General features: G+C 34.6%; 3 protein-coding genes and 1 long non-coding RNA gene across 5 annotated transcripts; 2 read left to right on the forward strand and 2 right to left on the reverse strand.

Moving 5' to 3' along the window:
* The first annotated feature begins 1307 nt into the window (after positions 1-1307).
* On the forward strand, positions 1308-10167 carry LOC132043549 (histidinol dehydrogenase, chloroplastic). Of its 2 annotated transcripts, none has more exons than XM_059434030.1 (15): positions 1308-1326; positions 1724-1833; positions 2065-2186; positions 2275-2327; positions 3235-3307; positions 3455-3556; positions 3664-3765; positions 3868-3939; positions 4015-4077; positions 4218-4259; positions 6907-6966; positions 7146-7256; positions 7504-7674; positions 7837-7927; positions 9356-10167. In XM_059434030.1, the coding sequence occupies exons 2-15, from the start codon at positions 1731-1733 to the stop codon at positions 9637-9639; spliced, it is 1449 nt and encodes a 482-aa protein (XP_059290013.1). In that variant the 5' UTR covers positions 1308-1326; positions 1724-1730; the 3' UTR covers positions 9640-10167. The 2 variants fall into 2 exon arrangements, with proteins under 2 accessions (XP_059290013.1, XP_059290019.1); XM_059434036.1 differs by lacking the exon at positions 1308-1326 and adding an exon at positions 1528-1557.
* A 609-nt stretch (positions 10168-10776) lies between these two features.
* On the forward strand, positions 10777-14088 carry LOC132043546 (seipin-2). Its single transcript, XM_059434025.1, has 2 exons — positions 10777-12322; positions 13243-14088. Exons 1-2 carry the CDS (start codon positions 11078-11080, stop codon positions 13726-13728), a joined length of 1731 nt encoding a protein of 576 aa, XP_059290008.1. The 5' UTR covers positions 10777-11077; the 3' UTR covers positions 13729-14088.
* A 228-nt stretch (positions 14089-14316) lies between these two features.
* LOC132043561 (uncharacterized) lies at positions 14317-15616 on the reverse strand. The gene is made up of 3 exons (XR_009411873.1): positions 15144-15616; positions 14962-15019; positions 14317-14598 (listed from the first exon to the last, which is right to left on the reverse strand). It is a non-coding gene; the product is annotated as an uncharacterized LOC132043561 (long non-coding RNA).
* A 3581-nt stretch (positions 15617-19197) lies between these two features.
* On the reverse strand, positions 19198-23856 carry LOC132043566 (aquaporin NIP1-1-like). Its single transcript, XM_059434050.1, has 5 exons — positions 23455-23856; positions 22770-22991; positions 20383-20580; positions 19965-20026; positions 19198-19487 (listed from the first exon to the last, which is right to left on the reverse strand). The coding sequence occupies exons 1-5, from the start codon at positions 23623-23625 to the stop codon at positions 19262-19264; spliced, it is 879 nt and encodes a 292-aa protein (XP_059290033.1). The 5' UTR covers positions 23626-23856; the 3' UTR covers positions 19198-19261.
* Positions 23857-24229: the final 373 nt, after the last annotated feature.

The following is a 24229-nucleotide window of genomic DNA, read 5'->3' on the forward strand; positions in this document are numbered from 1 at the left end:
TGGGAGGGAGAGGTAAAGGAGAAGGACGGAAAGTGAAGAAAAATAGTTTTAGTTGGAAAAGGGAAAGAGGAATAGTAATTAACAGAGGGAGGTTTTAAAACTGCCAATTTAAAAGGCGTGTCCTTTTAATTTTCTTTAGCAAATTAAATGGCAAAAAAGGAGTAAAGAGGCAAAAAAATAGGAAAAAAGATAAATATGATTTCTGATTTTTTAGAGCGCCACGTAGGCGAGCCTATTGCCTGCTTTTATATATATATAAGATTCTTGAGAGATATTTTTATTCCTTTTTAACTTAAAAAATAAGATTAGTATGCTTTGTAGGTACATCTATAGCTGATAAAAAATATTATGATACTGAAAAGGTAAAATCTAGAGGAGAAAATTGACATTTATAAGTCGAGAGAGGAAATGAAGAATATCTAATAACTTGGTAATTTCATTTTCAAAGTAAAATTAGAGAGGTAAAAAGATTTTCACCCAATAGAAAAGTACGGGGCAACACAAATAGTGCTCTATGAAAACAGAATTTTAATTTTCTCAATACAAAATTCAAACAGTGGTATGATGCTTTTATGATATATGATAATTCTTTATTCGGACTATATATAAATAACATATATCCGTCTAACAAGTTCTTTTGGGGAATTTACATATATTCATAATTGTTGTTATAATTAATAATCAAAATTGAGAAGGATTTTTTGAATGAAAAAATGCATACTGATTAGTTAAGTCAATAGTTAATGGTTCCTAAATTTTCTCAATATTCTAAGATTGGGTCTTGTGATGTCCAAATAACAAGGGGTCATTTGCACAATTGACCTTCAAAGGCACTGGTCTTTAATTTTTGTCCCTCAAATTGGTAGTCTTTAATTTCTGTCCTTTTAGTTCCCGCTCAGTCAAAAATTAAGAAAAATAAATCTCAAGGTAAAGTTTGGATTCACAAGGTAGAGTAGGCAAAGTTTTGAATGCAAAATTCTACTTCGGACAGAGTTTTGCCAAGAAGAGTTGTAGAGTTTTGCATGCAAAAATCGGCCTTGCAAATTCAAACCTCTGTCTTACGAAATTACTTTTTTATTTTCTACTGAGCTGGGGTTCAAAACTAGAATCTTGAGATATTAGGCGAAGGATAAAATTTAAAAACCAGTAATTTGAGGGACAAAAATTAAAGACCAGTGCCAGTGAAAGACAATCCGCACAAAAAAATGACTAACAAGCCCAAGTTATTTCGGCCCACGAATAGTGGGATTGAAGCACCACCACAAAGTCCACTACTCACTCACACTCTGCCCCCACCGGCCACCATCTGCTCCGCTCCATCTACTTGTACGTTTTAATCCTCTCTCTAATCCCTATTCTGCTAAACGTACTGTAATTAATTTGGATAGTTTAATTTCATTTTCATTTTCTTTCAAGTTTTTTCCTTGTAACTTTTCTAATCATTTCTCTTCACTATAAAACAATAAGTTCTAGAACGAAGTTGAATTTTATCACGTATTATATGTCGTTTCTTATATCATTAAATCCAGCTTGTTGTTCTACCAAATGAGCACTTGAGTGAGTGTTGTTTGTAACAGAAGACAATTAACTTTGTGTAGTTGAAGTAGACTCTAATGTTTGAGTTTATTTTAGTACATTGGCCCTAGTAAAAGAGAATTATTTTTAAATTTACCTAGATTATTGATTTATTAGAGAGTTGATTCTAATTTTGGTTTGTTATCAGAACATACATGGACTGCAGAATTCTATCATTGAATAAGTCCTGTAGCTTGGCTAGTAATCTTCCGGCACGCAATACTCTATTTTATCGGAAATATTCTTATCTGCCTGCAGGTATTACCTTCAGAAGTTCATTATTTTTTCACAAAAATTAATAGAATCAATAAATTTGTTTTTGCATTTTATGCTTGGCAGTTGTTGCAAAAACTTTCCATCAATTGTTTGTAATTGTTCTTATTGGTGAAAACCTTGGGAAAAAAGTTCGATACTTTAAATTAAATGAGTCTTCCTACAGATTTTGTTGTTGGGTTAATGTGTCATGTTGTTTTTGATGGCTATTAACAGGGTTACTTCGTAAGTCAATTAGGTGCTCAATGAAGTCGTATCGGTTATCAGAGCTTACAACTTCTGAGGTTGACAGCCTCAAAGCTCGTCCTCGCATTGATTTTTCCTCCATTTTCAGCACAGTGAGTTACCAGTCCCTTAACCCTTAAACTTACTTATTCACAGTTCTATCTAGTAGACTTGTTTTGAATGTTGAATGAATTGTATCAGGTTCAACCCATTGTTGATGATGTTCGTAATAGAGGTGATGCTGCAGTTAAAGAGTTAGTGCTTGTTTCATATTTATGCCTTACTGTTTTTGTTTCATCGAGAAACCTTACCCTGCATCTGTTATGTTAAAATCCCCTTATTTCAGCTTCTCTTTCCATAAGAATGCAGAACAAGTGTTTACTTTCAATGATTCAACGAAAAAGAATGCAGAACATGTGTTATTGATCCATAGAAAATGCCAAAGTAAGAAATGCTCCATGTGGAGGGGCTGGCTATCAAACCATAATCACTTTGTATAATATTAATGAATGATGTAAAGGGAATATCTCCTAACATTTTATGTTGTGTGTCATCATTCCTATTGCATGGACCAAAATGATCAAAGTTGTAAGTGACATAGGGATGGGGTTTATCACGCTTTCGATCTCTGGTACAGTGTTTTAAAAGCGAAAAGGGCAAAAAAGCGACAAGATTCCATATAGCAGATCCAACTTGGTGACTTTTGTGTCTTTGCAACTATAAGCCTAAACATAACATATAAAAAGTTAATGATTCTGTATTGCCTATCATCAGAGGCTCTCCCTCCGTCCCTCTCTCTCTCCATTTTTGGAAACACTGGACATTGCGTTAACTTCTTAATTATACTTTCTTTCATTAATTAAAGCTAATAACAAAAGAGTCTTTGGAGCTTGTTTTTTACTCTTTTCTGTAATTGATTCTTATTAACTTTAGTTGCCTTTTTTTTTTAGTTGATGGACAAAGTAAATTCAAACCTTCGGAATATCCCGAAGTTTAGATTAACTTGTTATAGAGCTTACAAAATTCTTCATTTTGTACTCCTTGTCCATCACTTATCATTCTCTAAGAGTAAATAGTTCCACATGAAAGTAAAAGTTTCCACTATAATTAACCTGTCTTGTTGTATTGATGTTACTTTGGTATGATATCTGTAATGGGCAGTTACACGTCACGGTTTGACAAAGTTGTACTGGATAAGATAGTTGAAGATGTCAATGAGCTCCCAGATCCTAAGGTATGTATTTAAATACACATTTTCTTATTGACAACAATGATAGGTAGTAAAAAGAGTATGACAATTTCGAAATATTTTTTTTCCTTGAAAGAAAATTCACTTCAGCTTTTCTTATTTTCAATTTAATTGCTTCTTCCTTTGACTCAGCTTGATTCATCTGTTCGAGAATCATTTGATGTGGCATATGACAACATTTATGCCTTTCATGCTGCTCAAAAGCCTGTTGAGAAAGTTGTGGAGAACATGCAGGTAGGTTTTGTGGATATTGTATTGGATTGATCTCGGTTGTGTGGGCTTATATAGCAACTTTGACACTCTAACTTCTCCTTTAACTTCCATATTTCCTACTTTGTCAGGGTGTCAGATGTAAACGTGTGGCTAGGAGCATTACAGCTGTAGGGCTTTACGTTCCTGGTGGAACTGCTGTTTTGCCTTCTACAGCTCTGATGCTTTCAGTTGTATGGTGATTCAATTCTCTGTGTTGATTTTCTGCTTTTATTAGTCATTTCTTTCACTGCTAATTCACTGAGTACAAAATCATCAATTTTCCCTTTGGCCAGCCAGCACAAATTGCTGGGTGTAAAACAGTTGTACTGGCAACTCCACCTTCTAAGGATGGCAGCATTTGCAAGGTATTTGTTTACCGTCTCACTTTATTAGTAAAGTTTAAGTATCAACGGTCATTTATTTGGATGCACTTCTTGTAGGAAGTACTTTACTGTGCTAAGAAAGCAGGTGTGACCCACATCCTTAAAGCTGGAGGTGCTCAGGTATAAAGTGATATGCTTCCTTGGTCTTGCATTCATGAGGCGACGTTGCATCTGACTCATTTCACTTAATTTCTTACTTTCCCAGAACTGAATTTTCTTATTCCGGGGTCCATTTATTGTGACCTTTTTTAAATCCACAGGCAATTTCTGCAATGGCCTGGGGCACTGAATCATGCCCAAAGGTACATCTTTCACCTTAAAAACTTGAAGCCTGTCATATTGTATCAAACAAGCACTAGTGTATCTCTATTCTTTGATGAGTTCACACATGCAACACAAAATAATGTTATTAACATGAGTACTTTCAGGCAATTAATCATGGCTTTGAATAGACGTACGTATAATATTTCTAAAGTGTTCTTGCAATGGTAGGCGAATAGTGAACATTCATATAGATGATCCTAATTAGTTTACGATTGGGGCATAGTTGTTCTATTCATGCACAAAGTATTAGCTTTAGTAATTGGCCAAGGGTGGATGGAAAAGAAACTATGCATCCCCTTTCATCAGTTCATATTTCCTTTAAAACATGACGTCTTTGCAATTACTGTTATTGAGGAAATGCTGTTGCTTGAAATAGGGATGGGCGATGTCTAGGCAGTAACGGTAATCAAAGTGCTGAAGTGATATTGCTTAAGGAACCAATATCATTCAGGCCTTTGGTTCACTGATAAGGACACAACCATGAACTGTGGGTTAGGCGCACACCACAAGTTCAACCCATGCTATTGACTGAAGTCTGGTATTTAGGTAGAAGCAGGGTGTCGGGGTGAGTCCATACTTCCCTTAGTTTCAAACCTCCAATTGGAATTGGGTTAGATAACTCATCCAGGGATTTCCGGAAGGACCAAGAATAGGAAGAAGTCTAAATTTCTATAGAAAACATATCAATATGTAGTAGAGACGGGGAGGAAGACAAGATAACATGGATGGTATCAAAGGAGAAACATTCAGGAGGAAGATAGTGAATGGGTTCAAGGGCGAACTAGTGCATTGTAAAATTGTACTATTTCAAGTTATTAACAGGGGAGAAGACGTGCAGCGTCATTGTAAGTTGGTGCTACTTGTGAAGGAATCTGGAAAGGATACAGATGACTTTTTATTGCATTGTCACTTTGCAATGTGCCGTTGCTTTTGGGTACTACAAGAACAGGACATCGAAGATTGGCAAGGAAAGAAGAGAACCTGGACCTGTTTTGACTTATTCCATGCTAATGAAATAGGAGATTGGTCCATAAAAGTGAGAATGATGGTAGGAGTGTTAAGAAGTCATTCTTACTTCTTATATTTTCTAAGAGAGGATTCCTTGTTATATAGATATTTGGAAAACATGATAGAATTTTCTTGATGTTTCAAAAAGAAAATGAGAATTTTGAAATAAATTACTGTTAATTGGTATTCGCCTTCTAATCAACAGGGATAGATAACTCTTCTCAGTATTTTATATAGATTTGAGTAAAGAGGATATATGCTTACAAACTTGGATTCTTGGGGAAGTGTTATCTTCTATGAGGAGGGACTGCATCTCAATAGCAGCTAAATACGAGCATTTCTATGCGATTCATGTGAACATTGTTAAGGGCTCAGAAATTCCTCTTTTTGTTGCTTGGACAGTGAGAGCTAGCTACTTTTAATAGATCTCCATGTAAAGGGGCAGAAGGAGAGTGGTAAAGAGATGAGCAAATCGAGCTGAGGCTTTATAAAATAAGGGTTGGACTGAGAATGCTAGATAGTACTGTTGGTTTAGTCAAAAGAACAAGCAAAAGAGGATAGGGAGGCAAGCAGTCCAGTCTGATATTAGCTCAGGAAAGTCTGTTAATTTTTTTCTACAGTGGTTTAGGGCAGTTTTATCCCATAAATGTATAAGATTTTGGAGGCTCTGACAATTTTCCCTTTTTTAATAAAGTCTTCTGGTACTTAGCTGAAAATTTATTCTTCCTCCGTCCCAATTTGTGTGATATAGTTTGACTAGGCACGATGTTTAGAAAGAAAGGAACATTTTTGAAACTTGTGGAACATTTTTGAAACTTGTGGTCTAAAACAAGTCATAGAAATTTGTGTGGCTGTAAATCATTTCATTAAGGGTAAAAGGGGAAATTTTAAGTTAAATTATTTCTAAATATAGAAATGTATCATTCTTTTTGGGACAGACTAAAAAAGAAAGTGTATCACATAAATTGGGACAGATGGAGTATTTTATTGTGATTGCAATCACTTATCGGAATATTTATCAAGGAAGATGCCCCTCATTATAGTGAACGCAGTCGATCCTTATTGGTACATTGATATATATATATATATATATATATATATATATATATATAGAGAGAGAGAGAGAGAGAGAGAGAGAGAGAGAGAGAGAGAGGTAACATACATTGGCTATATTTCTTACAGAGGAAGGTAATTATGGCATGTATAACAGTATAAGCACAGACGCATTGTATCAATGTGGCTTAGAGACCATATTTTTGCTTTCTGGTTAACTCCCTGATTTAGAATTGAAGTTTTTGTTTTCAGGAGTTAACCATGATTCTTTTGTGTATGTAACTTGCATCTACTTGATGCCTTCCTAATACAACATCTTATTTCATCAAAATAAAAATAAAAAATTGTATCTGTTCATTATACGTTTGTAAAGCTTCTACCCCCTGGGTGTCCTCAAAACCTGTGGTCAACTTGTAATACCTTAATGAAGTGGGTTTCCTTTCTTATTGGCCTCTGGATTTTTGTTTCCTAAACCATGTCATGCACTTTACAATTAGACTTTTCTCTTCTTTCTTTCAAATATATATAAAAGGGAAACGTTATGTACATTGCCATCTATGCCAGGTTGAGAAGATATATGGGCCTGGGAACCAGTATGTCACTGCTGCAAAAATGATTCTGCAGGTATTGGTTTAAGAGTCAATCTTAGGTTAGGGATATTTGCAATGTAAATAAATGTCACTTGAAATAATGCGCTGCCAAAAGACTAATGTCCTCACCTTCAATTATCTTTTTTTTTTTTTTGAATAAGGTTACCTCTCACCTTCAATTATCTTTTGCTAAGTAGTATTTTCTGTCAACAGAACAGCGAAGCTATGGTTTCAATTGACATGCCCGCTGGGCCTTCCGAAGTCCTTGTTATAGCTGACAAGCATTCCAGTCCTGTCCATGTGGCAGCAGATTTACTTTCACAGGTATTAACTCCATTTTCACTGCTTGATTAAGTTTCGGTTCATATTTTCTGTGTCTGAATCAGGTGCTCTTGTTGTCTGCTTATATCTCTTCTGAGATCAAAATAAGAGAGGATTTAAGTTTTTCATAGTGAAGGGGATTTATTGTTAAATCAGATTAAACTGAAACTTTCAACAATTCCCATCTATCACTGGGGGAAAATCTGGCCAATCTCATATATATTCTTATCACCTCAAATGCAATTTTCAGGCAGAGCATGGGCCAGATAGCCAAGTCGTACTGGTTATTGCTGGGGATGGTGTTGATCTAAGTGCTATTCAAGAGGAAATTAGGAAGCAGTGCCAAGCTCTTCCAAGGGGAGAATTTGCACTTCAGGCACTTAGCCACAGCTTCACTGTGTTAGCACACGATATGTTGGAGGTATGTTTGTTGATCTAGGCCACTTGCTTTCATTAAATAATTCTGCCTGAAACAAATTTGAAAAATTAATTATCATTTCTGTGAGGGCAACTTTCCTTATAAATTCCTCTGTCAGCTCAGCTCTAGCCTTTTCTCGTGGACTTAAATCTTTATCCTTTTCAGGCAATTTCCTTCTCAAACATGTATGCGCCTGAGCATCTGATAATCAATGTGAATGAAGCTGAGAAGTGGGAAAGTTTAATTGAGAATGCAGGTATGTTAAATTTGCATTTTCTAAGTTCTCCCTTACTTTTGCATTTGGCATATCAACTCTTCTGTTAGTTCTTTTTGGCTATTGGGGCTGCCGATTTGGTATGTACTCATGAAATATGTTCCACAAGCTTCTCTTGATTTTATCAAGGTTAAAGCGAGATAAACAGTGGGTAATGTTCATCTTTATTCTTCATATCTTTATATTCCTTTCAGTGAGTTTTCTGTCCTGCCCTTGTGATCCTCCATATAACACAACTTCTCCAAACAATTTAACAGCCTTATTTCTTTACCAGAGATTTCTGTTTCATTTTCTATTTTTCCTCGTCTTCATCATCCAGCTGGTTAATATGTTAGTCTTGTGCTATTTTTGTCTATTGACGACTTTAATCTCTATGCCTAATTTTAGTTGTTTAAGGGGGTATCAGTATTGAACACGTAATGTTATTCTTTCTTCTCTTAACTGTATGAGGTTGATAGTTTTTTTTCCTTATTAGGGGAGCCTTGGCTTAACTGGTAAAGTTGTTACCATGTGACCAGGAGGTCACGGGTTCGAGCTGTGGAAACAGCCTCTTGCAGAAATGCAGAGGGTAAGGCTGCGTACAATAGACCCTTGTGGTCCGGCCCTTCCCCGAACCTCGCGCATAGCGGGAGCTTAGTGCACCGGGCTGCTCTTCCTTCGAACTGTATGATTTAGCTCTGCAAGATGAAAAACAGAAGGTTCATGGTAGCTGGCCATTAATGAGCTGGACAAGTTATCTTCACTAGTGATCTCTGTGAAGTGTTTGTGTTTTTCATAAATTATTCCAGATCACTTTTTTCTTAAAAGATATTCTAGCATGTGTAGGGAGTTGAATATCTTATCATTCCTATTAAATGACGTAGTTGACTAGCCTTACCTTTTTTTTTTTTTGGGTATGGTAGTTAGTCAGCTTGGGTTCCTATGATAAGCTCTAATATTTCCCTTCTGATGGTGGCTGGAACTGCTGTCTTCATTGTAGTATGGTGCTTTTGATAGACATGATTTTTCTACTTCTGGGCTTAAAGATATCTGGATTTACATATAAGGCAAAAAGAAAGTACTCACTGCACTCAACTATTATCGGATATAAAGAAAAAGTTGTCCACACACTAATAACCTATTACATTGATCAGTGGTGACAAATGCTTTTTTCCAAAACCTTTTTGTCAAAGTCTGGTTTGTCCAACTTGTAGGAGCTGTCTAATGCTTGTCCCGACTTGGGCTCTTTAGCATGCAACTCAAAAGTATGCATGTTCATCTGTTATTTTTTATGGCCTCAGTGTTCGTATAGATACTAGGAAAGTTGGGTTGGAGGTTCATATTTTACCATCAATTAGCGACGTACTACTAATCAATATGTTTCCATTTGGTAAATCCAGCTGATAAATATTCAAGTCTGAATACTTGCAGGTTCTGTATTTATGGGACAGTGGACACCTGAGAGTGTAGGAGATTACGCAAGTGGAACTAACCACGTACTTCCAACCTATGGATATGCACGGATGTATAGCGGGGTTTCTTTGGACTCTTTCTTGAAGTACATCACTGTGCAGTCTTTGACAGAAGAAGGGTTGAGGAATCTTGGCCCTTATGTAGAGAAGATGGCCGAAGTTGAGGGTTTAGATGCCCACAAGAGGGCTGTAACCCTCAGACTGCAGGACATAGAAGCGAGGCAAGTATCACACTCAAAATGATCCTCTACTTGTATGTGTGAAAGAAAAATATTGAGCAATTCAACCTTACATGCAAATCTAAGGTAGTTTACAGTTTTGTTGAGGGGGTTCGAGCTCTACATTACCTGCACTCTGATTTTTATCCTTCCAAGTGTTGAATCAAACACACACTTGGAAGAAAAAGAAGTAATGGCAATGAGTACCATGGATGAGCGAGTTCATCTGCTGTATTTGTCAGAAATAAATTTAAACCAGATATCTGAGAAGGTGTTTTCATCAAATCTGGCTGTAGTAGATCTGAGAGTTGTATTTTAATTGGGCTTTTGCCATGTCTTGTAACAAAAGTTGTATTGCAACAAGATTGTAATATTTTGGTTTGAACGTGTAATTGTTGTGGTGACAAAAGGGCAATTAAGCTACAGATGGCGAAGTGCTAATTTGAATTGCATGGGGTAATGCCAATTAAGGGGTAAAACACTTCCTACCAAGAACATTCGATAGAAATGTTCCAACGATTGGTTATGCGATGTTAGACGACAGTTCAACTGATTAGTTTGCGATTACCATTTACATCTTACTCTTCCTAAAAGTTATTCTTCTACCCTTCTACTACCATGTTGTCATTCGCATATTGTCCAAGGTCGCGGATATGTATATGTTTGATATTGTCTAGCAATGTAAAATCATTGGTTTTCTAATGGATGAAAGAATAAAAATAGACAGGTTAAACACCTTATTTCAAACAACAACTAGTATTCAATATGGATATACTAATTCAATAGCTTTGGTTCTGGATGACGATTAAAAATGTTATATGACTGATAACAAAAACAGATGTTTATTAACCTAAGGAGAGCATCACCTTTTTATAAGTGAGTAAGTATAGTATCATTCAAAGTTGAGTGGCCATAAGGCCATTAACAATGATTTATCTTTATAAGGTATAGAAATATTTATTCACCTTGCAAAAATATCAATTTTTCTAAGTGAATTGTTGAGTTAAATAAACATCTTTTTGCAACACAAAATGAATTGCCTAACACTGTTACCATTTAAAAAAATAAAAATGAATTGCATAACTGAAAATTTAGAATTACAATCATATCCTCTCCAAAAGCAGTAAGAAGCCCATGGAGAAAGTGACCCACAACCACACATCACAAGTTTTGTGCTGTTGTTCGTTAGTTAAGAAAATGTACAAATATTGCAGATAAATGTACAACATGTGTTGCTACAAAATCATGCTTGGCATCACTCATCAGCAATTCTTTTTTTTCCTCAAACGTATCAATTTCTCTTTTCTTTGTTGAAAATCTCATTTCCTTTTCTTCTTCTTCTTCTTCATCCTCAAGCCCTAATTTCACACTCCCAAAAATACGTACAGTCCACAATCGTATATCCGTATTCGTTATGTATTTGTATGCATATATGTATTGTCTATAGATAGTTCGAGAAGGTAATGGAAGATACAAAACCAAATAAGCAAGCAAACGATGGAGACCTATTCGATGACGTGGCGGACGAATTTCCCGACATATTTTCCGACGCCGTAACCGGCGGATCGGAAAATGACGTAAGCACCAATCAATCACCGGAGATTGAATGTGTTCCGTCGGCTTCTCTCCGGCGCCGGCGAACTTCTTCTTACATTAATTCTGGTAACGAATCGACTAATTTTCGACCTTCGGTAAGTTTCCAGAGTTATTCGAATTCGAGAGAGAAAAAGTTAAGGTTTTCAAGGAAATTAATGGAAATGGACAAGGATAAGAGTGGAAATTTGAATGATACAGAAAATTCTAACTCAATGCAGCTTGATTTGAGCACAGAAAGTCAAAATGGTAGTGTTGATGAAGAAAATAAGGATATTCAAACAGTTATGAATGCAAATAGTGTAATTACAGAAAATTCGAGATCAATGCAGCTTGATTTGAGCACAGAAAGTCAACAAAGTAGCGTTGATGAAGAAAATAAGGAGATTTCTTCAGTTGTTAATGCGAATAGTGATTCTGTAATTACGGATGTGAACAATGAAGGAATTGATAATTCGGAGGTAGTTGATTCGGATTTGAGAGGAAACGATGATTCAAGTTCGAATCTTTTGTTTGATTTAGTGAATGTAGTGATTAAAGCTGTTGGATTTCAAGTGAATATGTTGATAACTATTGTGAGTTTGATGTTTAAATTGTTTACGTTTCCTGTATGGTTAATTTATAGCTCGTATATGTTTGTGATGGATCCGTTTCAAATAATGAGGCGTGGGAAACGATATGTGATAGGCAAGTTTATGAGGAGTTTCGGGTTTGTGTTGAATTTTGTATCTGTATGGTTGAAGGAGAAGAGTTCTGTGTGGAGGTTGGGGTTGCAATTCGGATGGGGATGTTTGTGGTCTGTGTATGTTTGTGTTGTTTTGGTTGGATTGCTAGTATCAGCTTTTATAATGGGTGGAATCTTGATGAGAATTATAGTGGAAGAACCAATCAGGTTGAACGAGCCTTTGAATTTTGATTATACAGCAAAGAGCCCAGTTGCATATGTGCCGATAATAAGGAGTCCAGGTGTGAACTGTGGTGGAGATAGTCAGGATCACATGGAGGTTGGAATGGTTGATGGAATGCGAGTTATCCCACTTAATCATAAGTTGCAGGTTACTGTTTCACTAACGTTGCCTGAGTCGGATTACAACAGAAATTTGGGCATTTTTCAGGTATGAGCCCAAGGACTTTTGTTGTTGATACTTGATGGATTTTTTGCTGCTAGATACAGAATAGTGGTAATTGGAACTTCTTCTTAAGAGTTCATCAAAACATGGGTTCATTGACCTGATTGCCAAGTTATTGCTTTAGTTTATGCGTAAAAAGTTAATCCCTACACTTATGGAAGTAGCTTGACTGTGTACATGTATGCCATATTTGTTATGTTCTGTGCTTTCTGTGAGGATGGAGTTCTGTTGTAGATTCAGATGGAGGCTATAGTCTAGGCATTGTTTTCTATTGCAAAATGTTTATAAACTGCTATCGTCCAGATTAGTTTAATTAATATACACAAAGAGGAGTTGGAGCCTGAATTAGCTTTAGACATCTGATTTGCTGGCTGTGCATCTGGTTTGTGTATGACATGCCATAAGTTTTGAAGCTAGTGCATTTTCAATTGATATAAATTTAGAAAAAGCTGCATATGAAGAAGGAAGGGGGATCCGGGTTGGTGGGGTGTATGGGGAAGGGAGATAGTTCTAAGAAAAAAGTATATGTCTCGCGATGATTTGACATTAATTTATTTCTCCTGTCTAGTATCTATTTACCATGTTAACATGTCTGCTCCACCACTAGTTTCATTTGTCCGTGTCATCTATGGATTGAAGAACTTAGTATGATTAATTTCATTGATTCACTCCGGGTAGAAATTCAAGCCTACAACCTATTATAAAAACAAAGTTGAGATTTACATTGTCGACCAAACTAATGCTCTCTCTCTCTCTCTCTCTCTTTTTTTTTTTTTTTTTTATTAACTGCTGACCAAAGTAATGCTCTCTACTAGAATTGGATGAATTGTTGGTCTGTTATGCATTTCCACACGTTCGGTCTTGCCTGGATGGTTTAGTAACTTCTTTGTTTCTTACACCTGAAGGTGAGGGTGGATTTCCTCACTGCTAATGGTAAAGTGCTAGCTAGCTCCAGACGACCCTGTATGTTGCAATTCAAAAGCAGCCCTATACGCCTGTTATCTACTTTCCTTAGAGCTGCTCCTCTTGTCACCGGATATACATCAGAATCCCAAAAGTTGAAGGTAGACTTAAAGGGTTTCTCTGAAGGTATCATTCCAACTGCATGCTTGAGGGTGATCATTGAGCAACGAGCTGAATTCCACCCTGGAGGTGGAATTCCCGAAATATATGCGGCCTCTTCAACACTGGAGTCTGAACTTCCTTTTCTGAAAAGAATGCTATGGTATTGGAAGACAACATTGTTTGTGTGGGTTAGCATGACGTTGTTTACAATGGAATTCCTTTTCGCTCTTCTTTGCTGCAAACCTCTTATCATCCCAAGATTAAGATTGAGGCATGATTCTAACAGTCGTACTGGTTCCCAGAATAATCCACCCATTGAAAGGTAACTTATAGTTTGATCTCTTCAGATTATGCTGGCAGTTGACTCGTTCCTTTTTTTTTTTTTTTTGTACATAACAGGTAAAGATAGGTGTCTGTTGATTCTTTTTCCCCGGTTGGAACTTATTTTAACATATATACATAGTGAATGGTTTTTTACTTTTGAAATTTATTCCCTGAAAATATACATCCTCTCATGAACTTCTTCCAGTTTTGTTTGACAAGTATAACATTGTGTCGTGAAGTTTACAGATGTCAGATACTTCTGTTTCCTAGTTTCCTCTGCAAGCATCATTTAGAAACATCGCCGATGTAGTCATTTCCTGTATGGTCAGAGTTCTGGGAAATTTAATGTGGTTATGATACTACTGTCGTTAGTGTGCTCATGAGGGTATTTTCTTATGATAAAACCTCAAAATGATTCGTGCAGAGCCTCAATGGAAGAATATAATCTAAAGATTAGCTAACAGTAGATGTCCAGAATCTTACATATGGTAGCTGCCAAATGGTTCTATCAGTTCTATAGGACTGCATAGAGGACTAGAACAGTGTTTTTTTCTTCTTTTCATTAAGCTTTGTTTTGGGCTAATATTCTGCGGAAAGACTTAAACATGGGTCTGAGAAGTGGTTAATTCAATCAGACCGGGACAATAGTATTCGTCATTTAAACATCATTTTGGGCTAATCTTCGGAGGAAAGGAAAAAACTTAGTCACCTCATTGTAGGGCTTAACAAACCTCATGGCGTTATAGAACCAGGTACCAGCTATAGCTCCTGCTGTAGGACCCAACATGTATATCCATCGTTTCTTGTAACAATTTGATAAAATTGCTGGTCCCAGACTTTGTGCAGGATTCGTTGATGCCCCTGAAATAGGCCTGTTCATCACAATAGCAAATGTCTCCCGTTAGGCAAATTTGTATAGAAGAGTTAAGATTCCAAATAATACAACTAGAAACTGTTGCTATGACTCATCTATGAGGGTTGGCATCTGTACTACTCTTTTTTCTCCTTCCTAAAATCATGTTAAGTATTGTGTAGGTCCTTTCTGAAGTTCCCATTTATGTAACTTTCCTCTTAATTTTAAATTTCCATGCTGCAAGACATTATGTCAATTTCTTTAAGTGATATGGCTTCAAAATCAAACAGAGCATTTGGTTTCCGAATATGATAGCTTTAGAAATGCATTCTGGAATGGGTCCAAAGTATGTGGGAAAACAGAAGATATCTATTTAGCATACCCAGCAAGGGAGTTAATTATGACTAAGCTCCAATGACAAGTCCAGTGAGTTCTCCAACCTGCATCAGTAAACAGAGAGAAGGATAGAATAAGTGAAATTCTAAAGTCCTGGGACCTTCACATTTAAACAAGCAGTGATTACTAACACGTCGATTATTCACTGCCATGCCTGCAACAGCTAACATGAGATAGAAAGTGATCAAGAATTCTAATCCAAGAGACTGCAAATCTGAGCCAGCTGGAATTGTTCCCAGAAACTGAGGTTGCTCTTCCTTGAACATTAATCTCACAGTGCCAGTTGCTAGAGTTGCACCCGCGACTTGTGCTGATACATATGCTGGCACCTGAAAATAGAGTAGCTAAAACAATGACCAGAAACGTCCTTAAATATTTTTGGATGTTGTTAGTCCTTTCTTGCTCATGCCTGTTGTATTTTGGGTAACTGAGAATGGAGAAATTTAATGTCTCCATGCAATCCTCTTACATGTAGCAAAAACAATGGTAACAGCAGGGTTAAAATGGGCACCAGAAACTTGCCCAACAGTGTAAATCATAACCATCACATCCAAACCCCACAAAACTGCTATTCCTAGAAGATTCATGTTCTTGTTCACCACCATTGCAGCAGAACCAGCAAACATCAATAAGTAGGTGCCTAAAAGCTCTGCCACTAACTGCATTGAAAAGAAAATATTATTCATCAATCGGCTTCATATCATATGTGCTATATGCATGTTATTACATGGACAATTAGTTTGCCTTATATAACTGTCAATGGATGTGACATGGTTTCCGGTGTTTGTGGCTATAGGCCAGTCCAAGGAGACTCGCAACATGGTGCAAAACTATCTGCTTTTAGGTGCAAGTTTTTTTCAAAAATGCCTCACACCATTAAAAGTATCACTACCTTATATAAATAGCTCAGCTCGTTTTTCTTATCAACTTTCAATGTGAGACTTTGTTCGTACACCTAACAGTGGTACACTAAACCACTTGTTAGAAAGTGAAGGTACTTGTGTGGTACTTATGGCATTATCCACAATTTATAGCTCAAGTTGATGAAAGATAGATATCTACAATTTTCAAGATGTAAAGTCCTTTAGTAGAATGAAAATTAGTTATGTGAAGCATCAAAGAGTTGGAAGATTGAGTTTACCTTTTGCGTAAAGCTTATAGCTTCAGAGCAGCCTGAGGAAAGTGAGGAGGAATCACCAAGTTTCTTGGATGCTAAACATGGACAAGAAAGAATATGATGCACATTATCATCTTTGATATCTAAAGCTGTTGCATGACTGATTGTAATATCTGATATGTTAGCCATTCTTGAACTCTCGAGTATTAGAAAACTATGATTTCACTTATAATTCCCCTGTTTGGCCAAGAATTTATTTTTTTCTTTAAGGTGAGGTTATTTTTCATGAGATGGTGGAAATTTGGAATTTGAAAAAAAGTGAGGTGTTTGGAAAACTTTTGAGATGAAAATAATAAGAAACCACAGTTTGCGAATGGAAAATGACCAATATGTTTAACTAACATGTAATAAATAAAAATTAAAAAAAGCCAAAGGGTTTGAGCAAAATACTTTTTTTTTAAAAGTCCAAATGCTTTGAAAAAATACAAATTGTTCTCTTAAACACTTTTTAAAGTTCTGATGGTAAAACACTAAATTGCTATGTATACTCAAAGATCAAAAGATGTCAATCAAGTCATTTTTTAATTAATTACGATCGTTTGGTAGGAGGATTAAAGTTTTCGCCAAAAGTGCTTTTTTGAAAAGTACTTTTAAATTTTTTTTTTTTTTTTAAAATAAGTTGATTTTAGAAGCTTGGCCAAACAGGCTATTAATTCCCCTCAGAATGTGGAGCTAGCTAGAAGGAATATATTGAGTTTTCTTTTAAGGTGAGGTGTGGGTGGGAGATCATGAGACGGTGGACGTTTGGAATTTGTAAACATGAATTGGCTACTAAGTTTTTTATTGCCCTTTTTGGAAACGCCACCTTTTCACCCTTGCTCATGTCAGTATTACAAAAGAAACCTTAGTTTGTGAATAGGAAAATGACCAATATGTTCAACTTTTATTATAGGTAATAAACAAAAAGTAAAAAAAGCCAAAGGGTTTGAAGAAAATGATGAAAAAGTCCAAATGCTCAAACAGAAAATCCAATATTTTGTTCTCTTAATGCCCATAATTTTATTATTTGGGTGGTTCTGATGGTAAAGTGATTGTGCCACTAAAGTTTCACTGAATTGCTGTGTATACTCAAAGATCTAAAGATGTCAATCAAGCGCATTTTAATTCTCTGATACATTGAACCTTCTCTTTTCCGCAGTTTTGGCTGCTACAGTCTAGAAGTTACAGTTTTTCTCCATTTTTACATCTACGCCAAATTGTAAATTTTAAGCGTGTGTTTGGTATGGAGGAAATCATTTTTTGAGTAAATGTTTTTTAATTTTCTTATGTTTAATCGGTCAAAATATTTTTGGAAAACTTCTTCCCTTAAACCAAACTGGTCGTCTGTTGATTAATGCCTAAAAATCGGAAAATATAAGCTTCATGAGTGTATAATAAAAGTTGGCTTAGTTAAGCTTCTCCCCATCCCAACATCCCACTCCAGCCCCCAACCCGACCTCGACCCACCCCCCCATTGTTTAGATCATATGTAAATGCTCTTGGCACAATATTTTTCCTAAGTTCACCAAACATGGTGCATGCAGAAAATAAATGAGAAAGTCACATTGTTCTCCCAAGGAAAACATTCTAAGAAAACATTTACCTTCTTACCAAACACACTCTGAATTCGAATTACACGATATATTTTCTTGATGTAACATTGACCACGTATTTGATTATGTTAGAAACGAGAATTATAGATTTGGGAACGTCCTATTAGCTACTCTATTAATTTTAATCAGTATATAATTAGAATGGAGATGGTCAAGGAATCAAAATACTACCTTGGTGCAAACAAAATATAACAATGAAATAAATTATTGCCAGAAACATCCAAGTACACAAGCTAGCTGCCAAAGATGCTGAGATTGTCGATCCTTTCTTACCATAAAAGGAAATATTCCCATAGGATTTCTCCAAGATTTTCCCAAAATTGTGGATATTCGAGAAAAGAAAAACGGTTTTCCTATGTGATGACTTTCTAAATTAGTTTCGCAATTCATCAGATACTTTACAGGACCAAAGTGGTCGTCTGTCACCTGATTAATGCCTAACAATGCAGTTGTCATCAGCCATATAAGTTATTGAGTGTATAATAAAGTTGGCTTAGTTGCCAAAAAGTTTTCCTTCTTTCGTTTCAAAGGTCTCAGTGACTGTGACCAGTCGTATTAATTGAAAGGAAACTTGCTAATGGTAATGAACGAGACAAAAGTTTTTCCCTAAGTTAACCAAAGTATAGTGCATGCACTACTACAAAGATAATAATGGGGTGAATGAATCACCACTCCAAGAATGGAAAAGGAGAGAACAAGACATTTATATATTTTTGCGAAAAAGACAACACCAAGCAAGCAATCAATTCAGAGAATATCATGTTTATCCTCTATCGCAAATTATGTTTTACTTGTTGTTTTCTTTGATTAATTCTTTGTCAGACATTTTCTTAATATTTTTAAGTAAAGTTAAACTTGATATAGATTGTCAAGAAATCTAGTTATAACTGCAGGGAATCATCTTATGATTATGATGATTGAACAGTCGAAACAGACTTCTTAACTTTAGGTAGTCAAAATAACAATAATTTACCCTTAATTTATCACCCCTTTTCCTCTTGCCGTTTAACTAATATGGGGTTGAATTCGCTAAATGAATCTTGCTGAACTATGCAAGTTGGGCCATTTGTCATGATTCTAGTACTCAGCTTATTATTGTTTGTCAAAATTCAACATTTTGAACTCAAATGATGCAATGTTACTTTAATCTTATTTCTATGATTTTTATGAAATTTCCCAATATTACAGTAATTGACTATGTACCATCTTATTTACAACAACTCTAAGTATCTTATTTCTAGATAATTTTTCTTCACTCAACATGTTACAATGTGGTACCCAAGTTGGTGAGAAAGTTGCAACAAAGTGACGTTTAAAGATGAAACAAATCCTTAAACTGTTAAACAAGCCACTGTAAATTCCAACGTTGACAAAATTAAAACTTCATTAGATTATTTTACAAATTACAACGAGTTTCTTTTTGTATACTTTAAAGAAGACTAATTGGAACAGATTTATCTTTTTTTTTTTTTTAATCTATTTCTCAAAAGAAGAAAAAAAAACAACTTTTTCTTTTTCTAATTGGCGCCATTACGTGCTAGACTTTTGGACTTGAGAAAAGATCCACTTTTGGTAATCTCACGTAAAGGCTTATCAGTGAATCTGATGATGTTATAGACCCAAGCACCTGCTATGGCACCAGCTGTTGGGCCTAAAATGTAAACCCATAAACCTTTGTAATGACTTGACACTATTGCTGGGCCCAAACTCCTTGCTGGGTTCATTGATGCACCTGATATTGGCCTGTTCAATCCACCACATTATCCATACTTTATTAGAAAGAAGAACAATAACATAAGTAATTTCTCTTAACAAATTGATTTTTAATTGGTATGACATTAATTCACGGTGAGATAGAGGAACCCTACTCTACTTCTATACGAGCTCTTTAAATACCAAAAAAGAAAAAAAGAGTCCTGTTTTTGGTCAAAAGTATATAGAAAAAGAAAAAAGGAATTCGCTTTCTGAAACAAAAACCGTGTATTTTTTGTACACGAGGATGTACTCATGTACATGTAGTCACATTCTTATAGGCAAATGGTCAAAGATTTGGACACCCTCTATCCAAATATTTTAGGTCTTGTTCACACAATAAGATCTATGGTTATGTAAGAATAATTAAAAAAAAACTCAAAATAAAGAAAGGAAGATCACACATTTTGAAGTAATAATAAAAAATAAAAATAAAAAGAGAAAGCAATACGCAAATTACGTAATTACCCGGCAAACATCACATTAAGCAACACGGTTGCCCCCACAGCAAGACCAGCAAGTTCCCCAATCTGCAATAATTAACCACAACAAAAAGAAATTAAGCAATCATGGGATAATAATGATGTAGAAGAGTCCACGTACAACTAAATAATTCAGATTATTGAACTAAGTCACAATCTCCTTACTAGTTTAATCATGATTATTGACTACACTTAACGTACAATGCCCCATTAGTGAATAACTTATTGTACATTAATAATTGCGAGAAGAAAAATTAAATTAATGCATTCACAAGAAAAGTACGTACGTAGTAAACTAGCTGGATTAATTGGCTATTCAAGATCTTGTTCTTAACTGTTTTTATTAAGTTTAAATATTAGACATTTAGAGTAATTAAAAAATGAGATTTAGAAAGAGGACTTACAGCTCTATTATCAGTAGCGACACCAGAAATGACAAACATAAGATAAAATGTGATTATAAATTCAAGAACAAGAGATTGAATGTCTGATCCAGAGGGTGAGGTTCCAACAAAGTGATCATGTTTCCCATTAAATATTAATCTTAGGGTCCCACTTGCCAAGGTTGATCCAATAACTTGAGCTGCCACGTATGCTGGTACCTGTCATATTATATGAAATAAATGCTTATTAGTTATAGGTTAGAAAAAAACAGTGAAACCCTTTAATGTTCTCAACTAATCAAAACTAACAAGACCTGGCAGTGTGGAAGTAATAAAACTTGGAAAGTTTTACAAGAAAAAAAACTTGGAAAAAGTCATATTGATCACTTCAAATCCGTGAGTCAATGTGTACGCGTAATGAGAAGAAATAAATTCAAATAGTATTGAGTTATATATATAGGCTCGTAAAGTCGTAATAATAATAGTCATAATAAAAATACATGAAGAATAGTCGTTATCTAAGTCTACAGACAGTATCATAACCAATGGTTTATTATTGCACATGAGATACTTGAACTAAATTTTACAACTAGGCTATACTTAAACTGTAAGTACCTTAATAAAGTACAAACCAACATTTTCTCATATGAAAACTAATTTTCTATTTACATTGCAAAATTGTGACTCGCAGCGGAGGCATGATTTTTCATAAGAGATTCATTATCTATTGTATACGTAAAAAGAAGAGAATTGACATGATACACACATAGTATTTTCTGACAAAGGTTCCAGCTCAAACCCTGATTGTGACGAATCATTTAGGGCCTGTTTAGTAATTGGAATTGGTGTAATTTGTACAGCCTAGTAATTACACAAGTTGTAATTTTGTAATTACGGTGTAATTACAAGCGTGTTGTTTGGTTGCACCGGTGTAATTACACGCGATTCAGTTTAATTTTAAAAATAAAATTTAATTATAAAAAATTTAAAATTAATATTCAAAAAATATTGCCTTTATAAATGATATTAAATTGTTATTTAATAACACATTGTTTCTTGAAAATATATTAATTAATATATATAAACTAATATGTAACAAAAATAATTGATATATATATTTTCAAATTAATATTTAATTTTAATTAATTATAAAACTTAAAAGAAGACTTTTTTGTGAGAACGTCATGGATTAGATGTTTGACAAAAAAATAATATTAATAAATATAATGCCATAACATTATTCAAATGTTTGACACAAAAAATCCATCAAATGTAAGTGAAAATTAAACAACATGCAATGTGAAAGCAAATAACTTAAAATTGGAAATATAACCTAAATTCAAAATCCAAAAGAAAAAGTTATATTACTCTTATGTCAAATTCCAACAAACTAACAAATAATTCAAAAGAAAGGAAAATATAAGTATATAACTTAATTCACAATGAAATTCTACTTTTGATAACGTCCCGTTATATTTCAAGTTTAATGACTCATTCTTTCCAATATTAAGAGGTGTAGTTTCAAATATTAGAATAATAACAAGGTTATGCTAAATGAATAAAATAAAAAAAATAAAAAAATACGAGCAATTACATGGAACCACAAGAGGTAAAGGTTGGGAATGAGAAGAAAGAAAATGAAAAATAAATAATATAAAAAGAAAAATACATTTTAAAAAATAAAAATAATTCAAAAGTAAAAATAAAAAAGAAATTAAAATGATAGAAATAAAAAAATATTAAAAATAAAAAAAATTAAAATAATAGAAATTAAAAATAAAAAGAAATTAAAGTAAAAAAAATAAACAAACTAAAAAGTTACCTGTAATTACGGGGGTAATTACCCAATTCTCGGCCCCCTTTGAGAATTGGAGAGTATTATACTGTCAATTCTTACCTGATGAAATTTTGGTCACAAATTAATTACACCCAATTCCAATTACCTGGGTGGCTTTCCAAACAGGCCCTTAGGTATTTGTACTTTGTGAATTGTGATGTATATATAAACATGGTATAGGCATTGTCACCCATATAAGTAGAAGTTTGAGAACATTATATTACTACCTCAAACTAACAAAATGATTACTCCCACCGTCCCAATTTGTTTGAAGGTTTGATCAGTTTGGGGAGTCAACCAGTTTTTTCTTCCAGTATTTTATGATGAGATTTTCATATTTGAAAACTACATAAAAGATATTATAAATCTGCATAATTAATAATTCACAATATATGAAAAGAGTTGGAGAAAATCGTAGTGAAAGAATTAAAGAACTGTTGACTCTCCCAAACTTTCAAATAAATTGGACCAGAGAGAGTACTATATATGTTGTCAAGCCCAATGAACTCAAATGTTGAAGATTCAATTTATAGGAAAAACAGAAGTGATGGAGAATGTAATAAAGGGATACCTGTTTCCAAGGAAACCTTTTGTTAGATGCAAAGGCAATGGTAACAGCAGGGTTAAAATGAGCACCAGAAATGTGGCCAACAGAGTAAACCATAACCATCACCACCAGCCCCCACACTATAGATATACCGGGAAAAGTCACCATTCCTTTGTCTGCATTTACCGCCACTGACCCACACCCCGCAAATATCAAGAAATACGTCCCTAATGTCTCCGCTATTATCTGTTTAATGGAAGGAAAAAAAAAATTAATAATAAACTGGCCTGGTAGTTTAATTTGATAGTGTATTCTCACGCGGTTATTTGGAGAAATTTATGTTCCTGCTATATTAATAATGCATGTGTCCCCAGTTACAAAGTAAGACGAAACTCAGTGGAATTTAGACGAAATTCAGTGGAATTTAGTTCTATCATTATTTCCGTGCCGTAGACCACTAGTTCATAAACAATCAATCAGACAAAATAACACATTGTTTTTTTTTATTTTTCAAACATTTTTGAGGTTTTTATAGGCCTTGAAAGTCTTTTTCTTTGAAAAAACTGGAAGAATTCTATGGATTAAGGAAATTGTTGTCGACCCTTTATCATTCACTAGTTCTCAGCAACCTTTTATCCAAAAGAAGTTGTCAAAAGTACTCTGTTTTATTTTAGTTTACAAGAAATTAAGATAAACATAAAAAAATCACCTTTTGGATGAAGGGAAGAGTGACAAAGTTGCAGGTTGAGCTTGATGAAGAATCTTGATGATGTGATGCTGAATTAGCAGAATTCTTGTTGTTGAAATCATCATCTCCAATATTCAAACTTACTGATCTGTGGTTTCCATTAGCCCCTGCAGCTATCTGTTGGTCACCCATAATTTGAACTTAGTTGAAGAAAAGAGGGGGTGATATATATGGCCTTATACCAATATAGGAAAAAGTGAGCAAACAAAAATCTCACAACTTCTCCAATTTATAAATACAAATCCAGTTAAGGAGAGATAAAGAAAAGAGACCAAAAGGATGGGAAGAGACAGAGAGAGACAGAGCTTCTTATGTTTTTTATTTTAATTAGTTTCTTTTCGGAGAGATCAATGCTATTGACATAATTTGATTTAAGAGATCCAGCTTATGTTTGTTATTTCCCCTCTCTCCCTCTTTTATATCCTCAGTCCCAGTTTATCTGGTCAATCTTTTTTAATCTATTTTAAAAAAAATATTAATCTTCCGTTTCAATTTATGTGATACTTTTCATTTTTTGAGAGCTAAGTTGACTAAACTTTGAAATTAAGTTGAATTAGATTAACTCAATATTTTAAGATTAAAATTTATATATTTGAAAACTAAATGAAAAATACTGTAAGCTGTAACTTTTCTCAAATCAATTTGGTGAAAAAATACATCTTAAAATGTTGGTCAAAATATTATACAATTTGAACATCAGAAAGTGAAAAGTATCACATATTGGAATATATGAATT

Source organism: Lycium ferocissimum, chromosome 2 (genome assembly GCF_029784015.1).
Source record: "Lycium ferocissimum isolate CSIRO_LF1 chromosome 2, AGI_CSIRO_Lferr_CH_V1, whole genome shotgun sequence".
NCBI lineage: Eukaryota > Viridiplantae > Streptophyta > Magnoliopsida > Solanales > Solanaceae > Lycium > Lycium ferocissimum.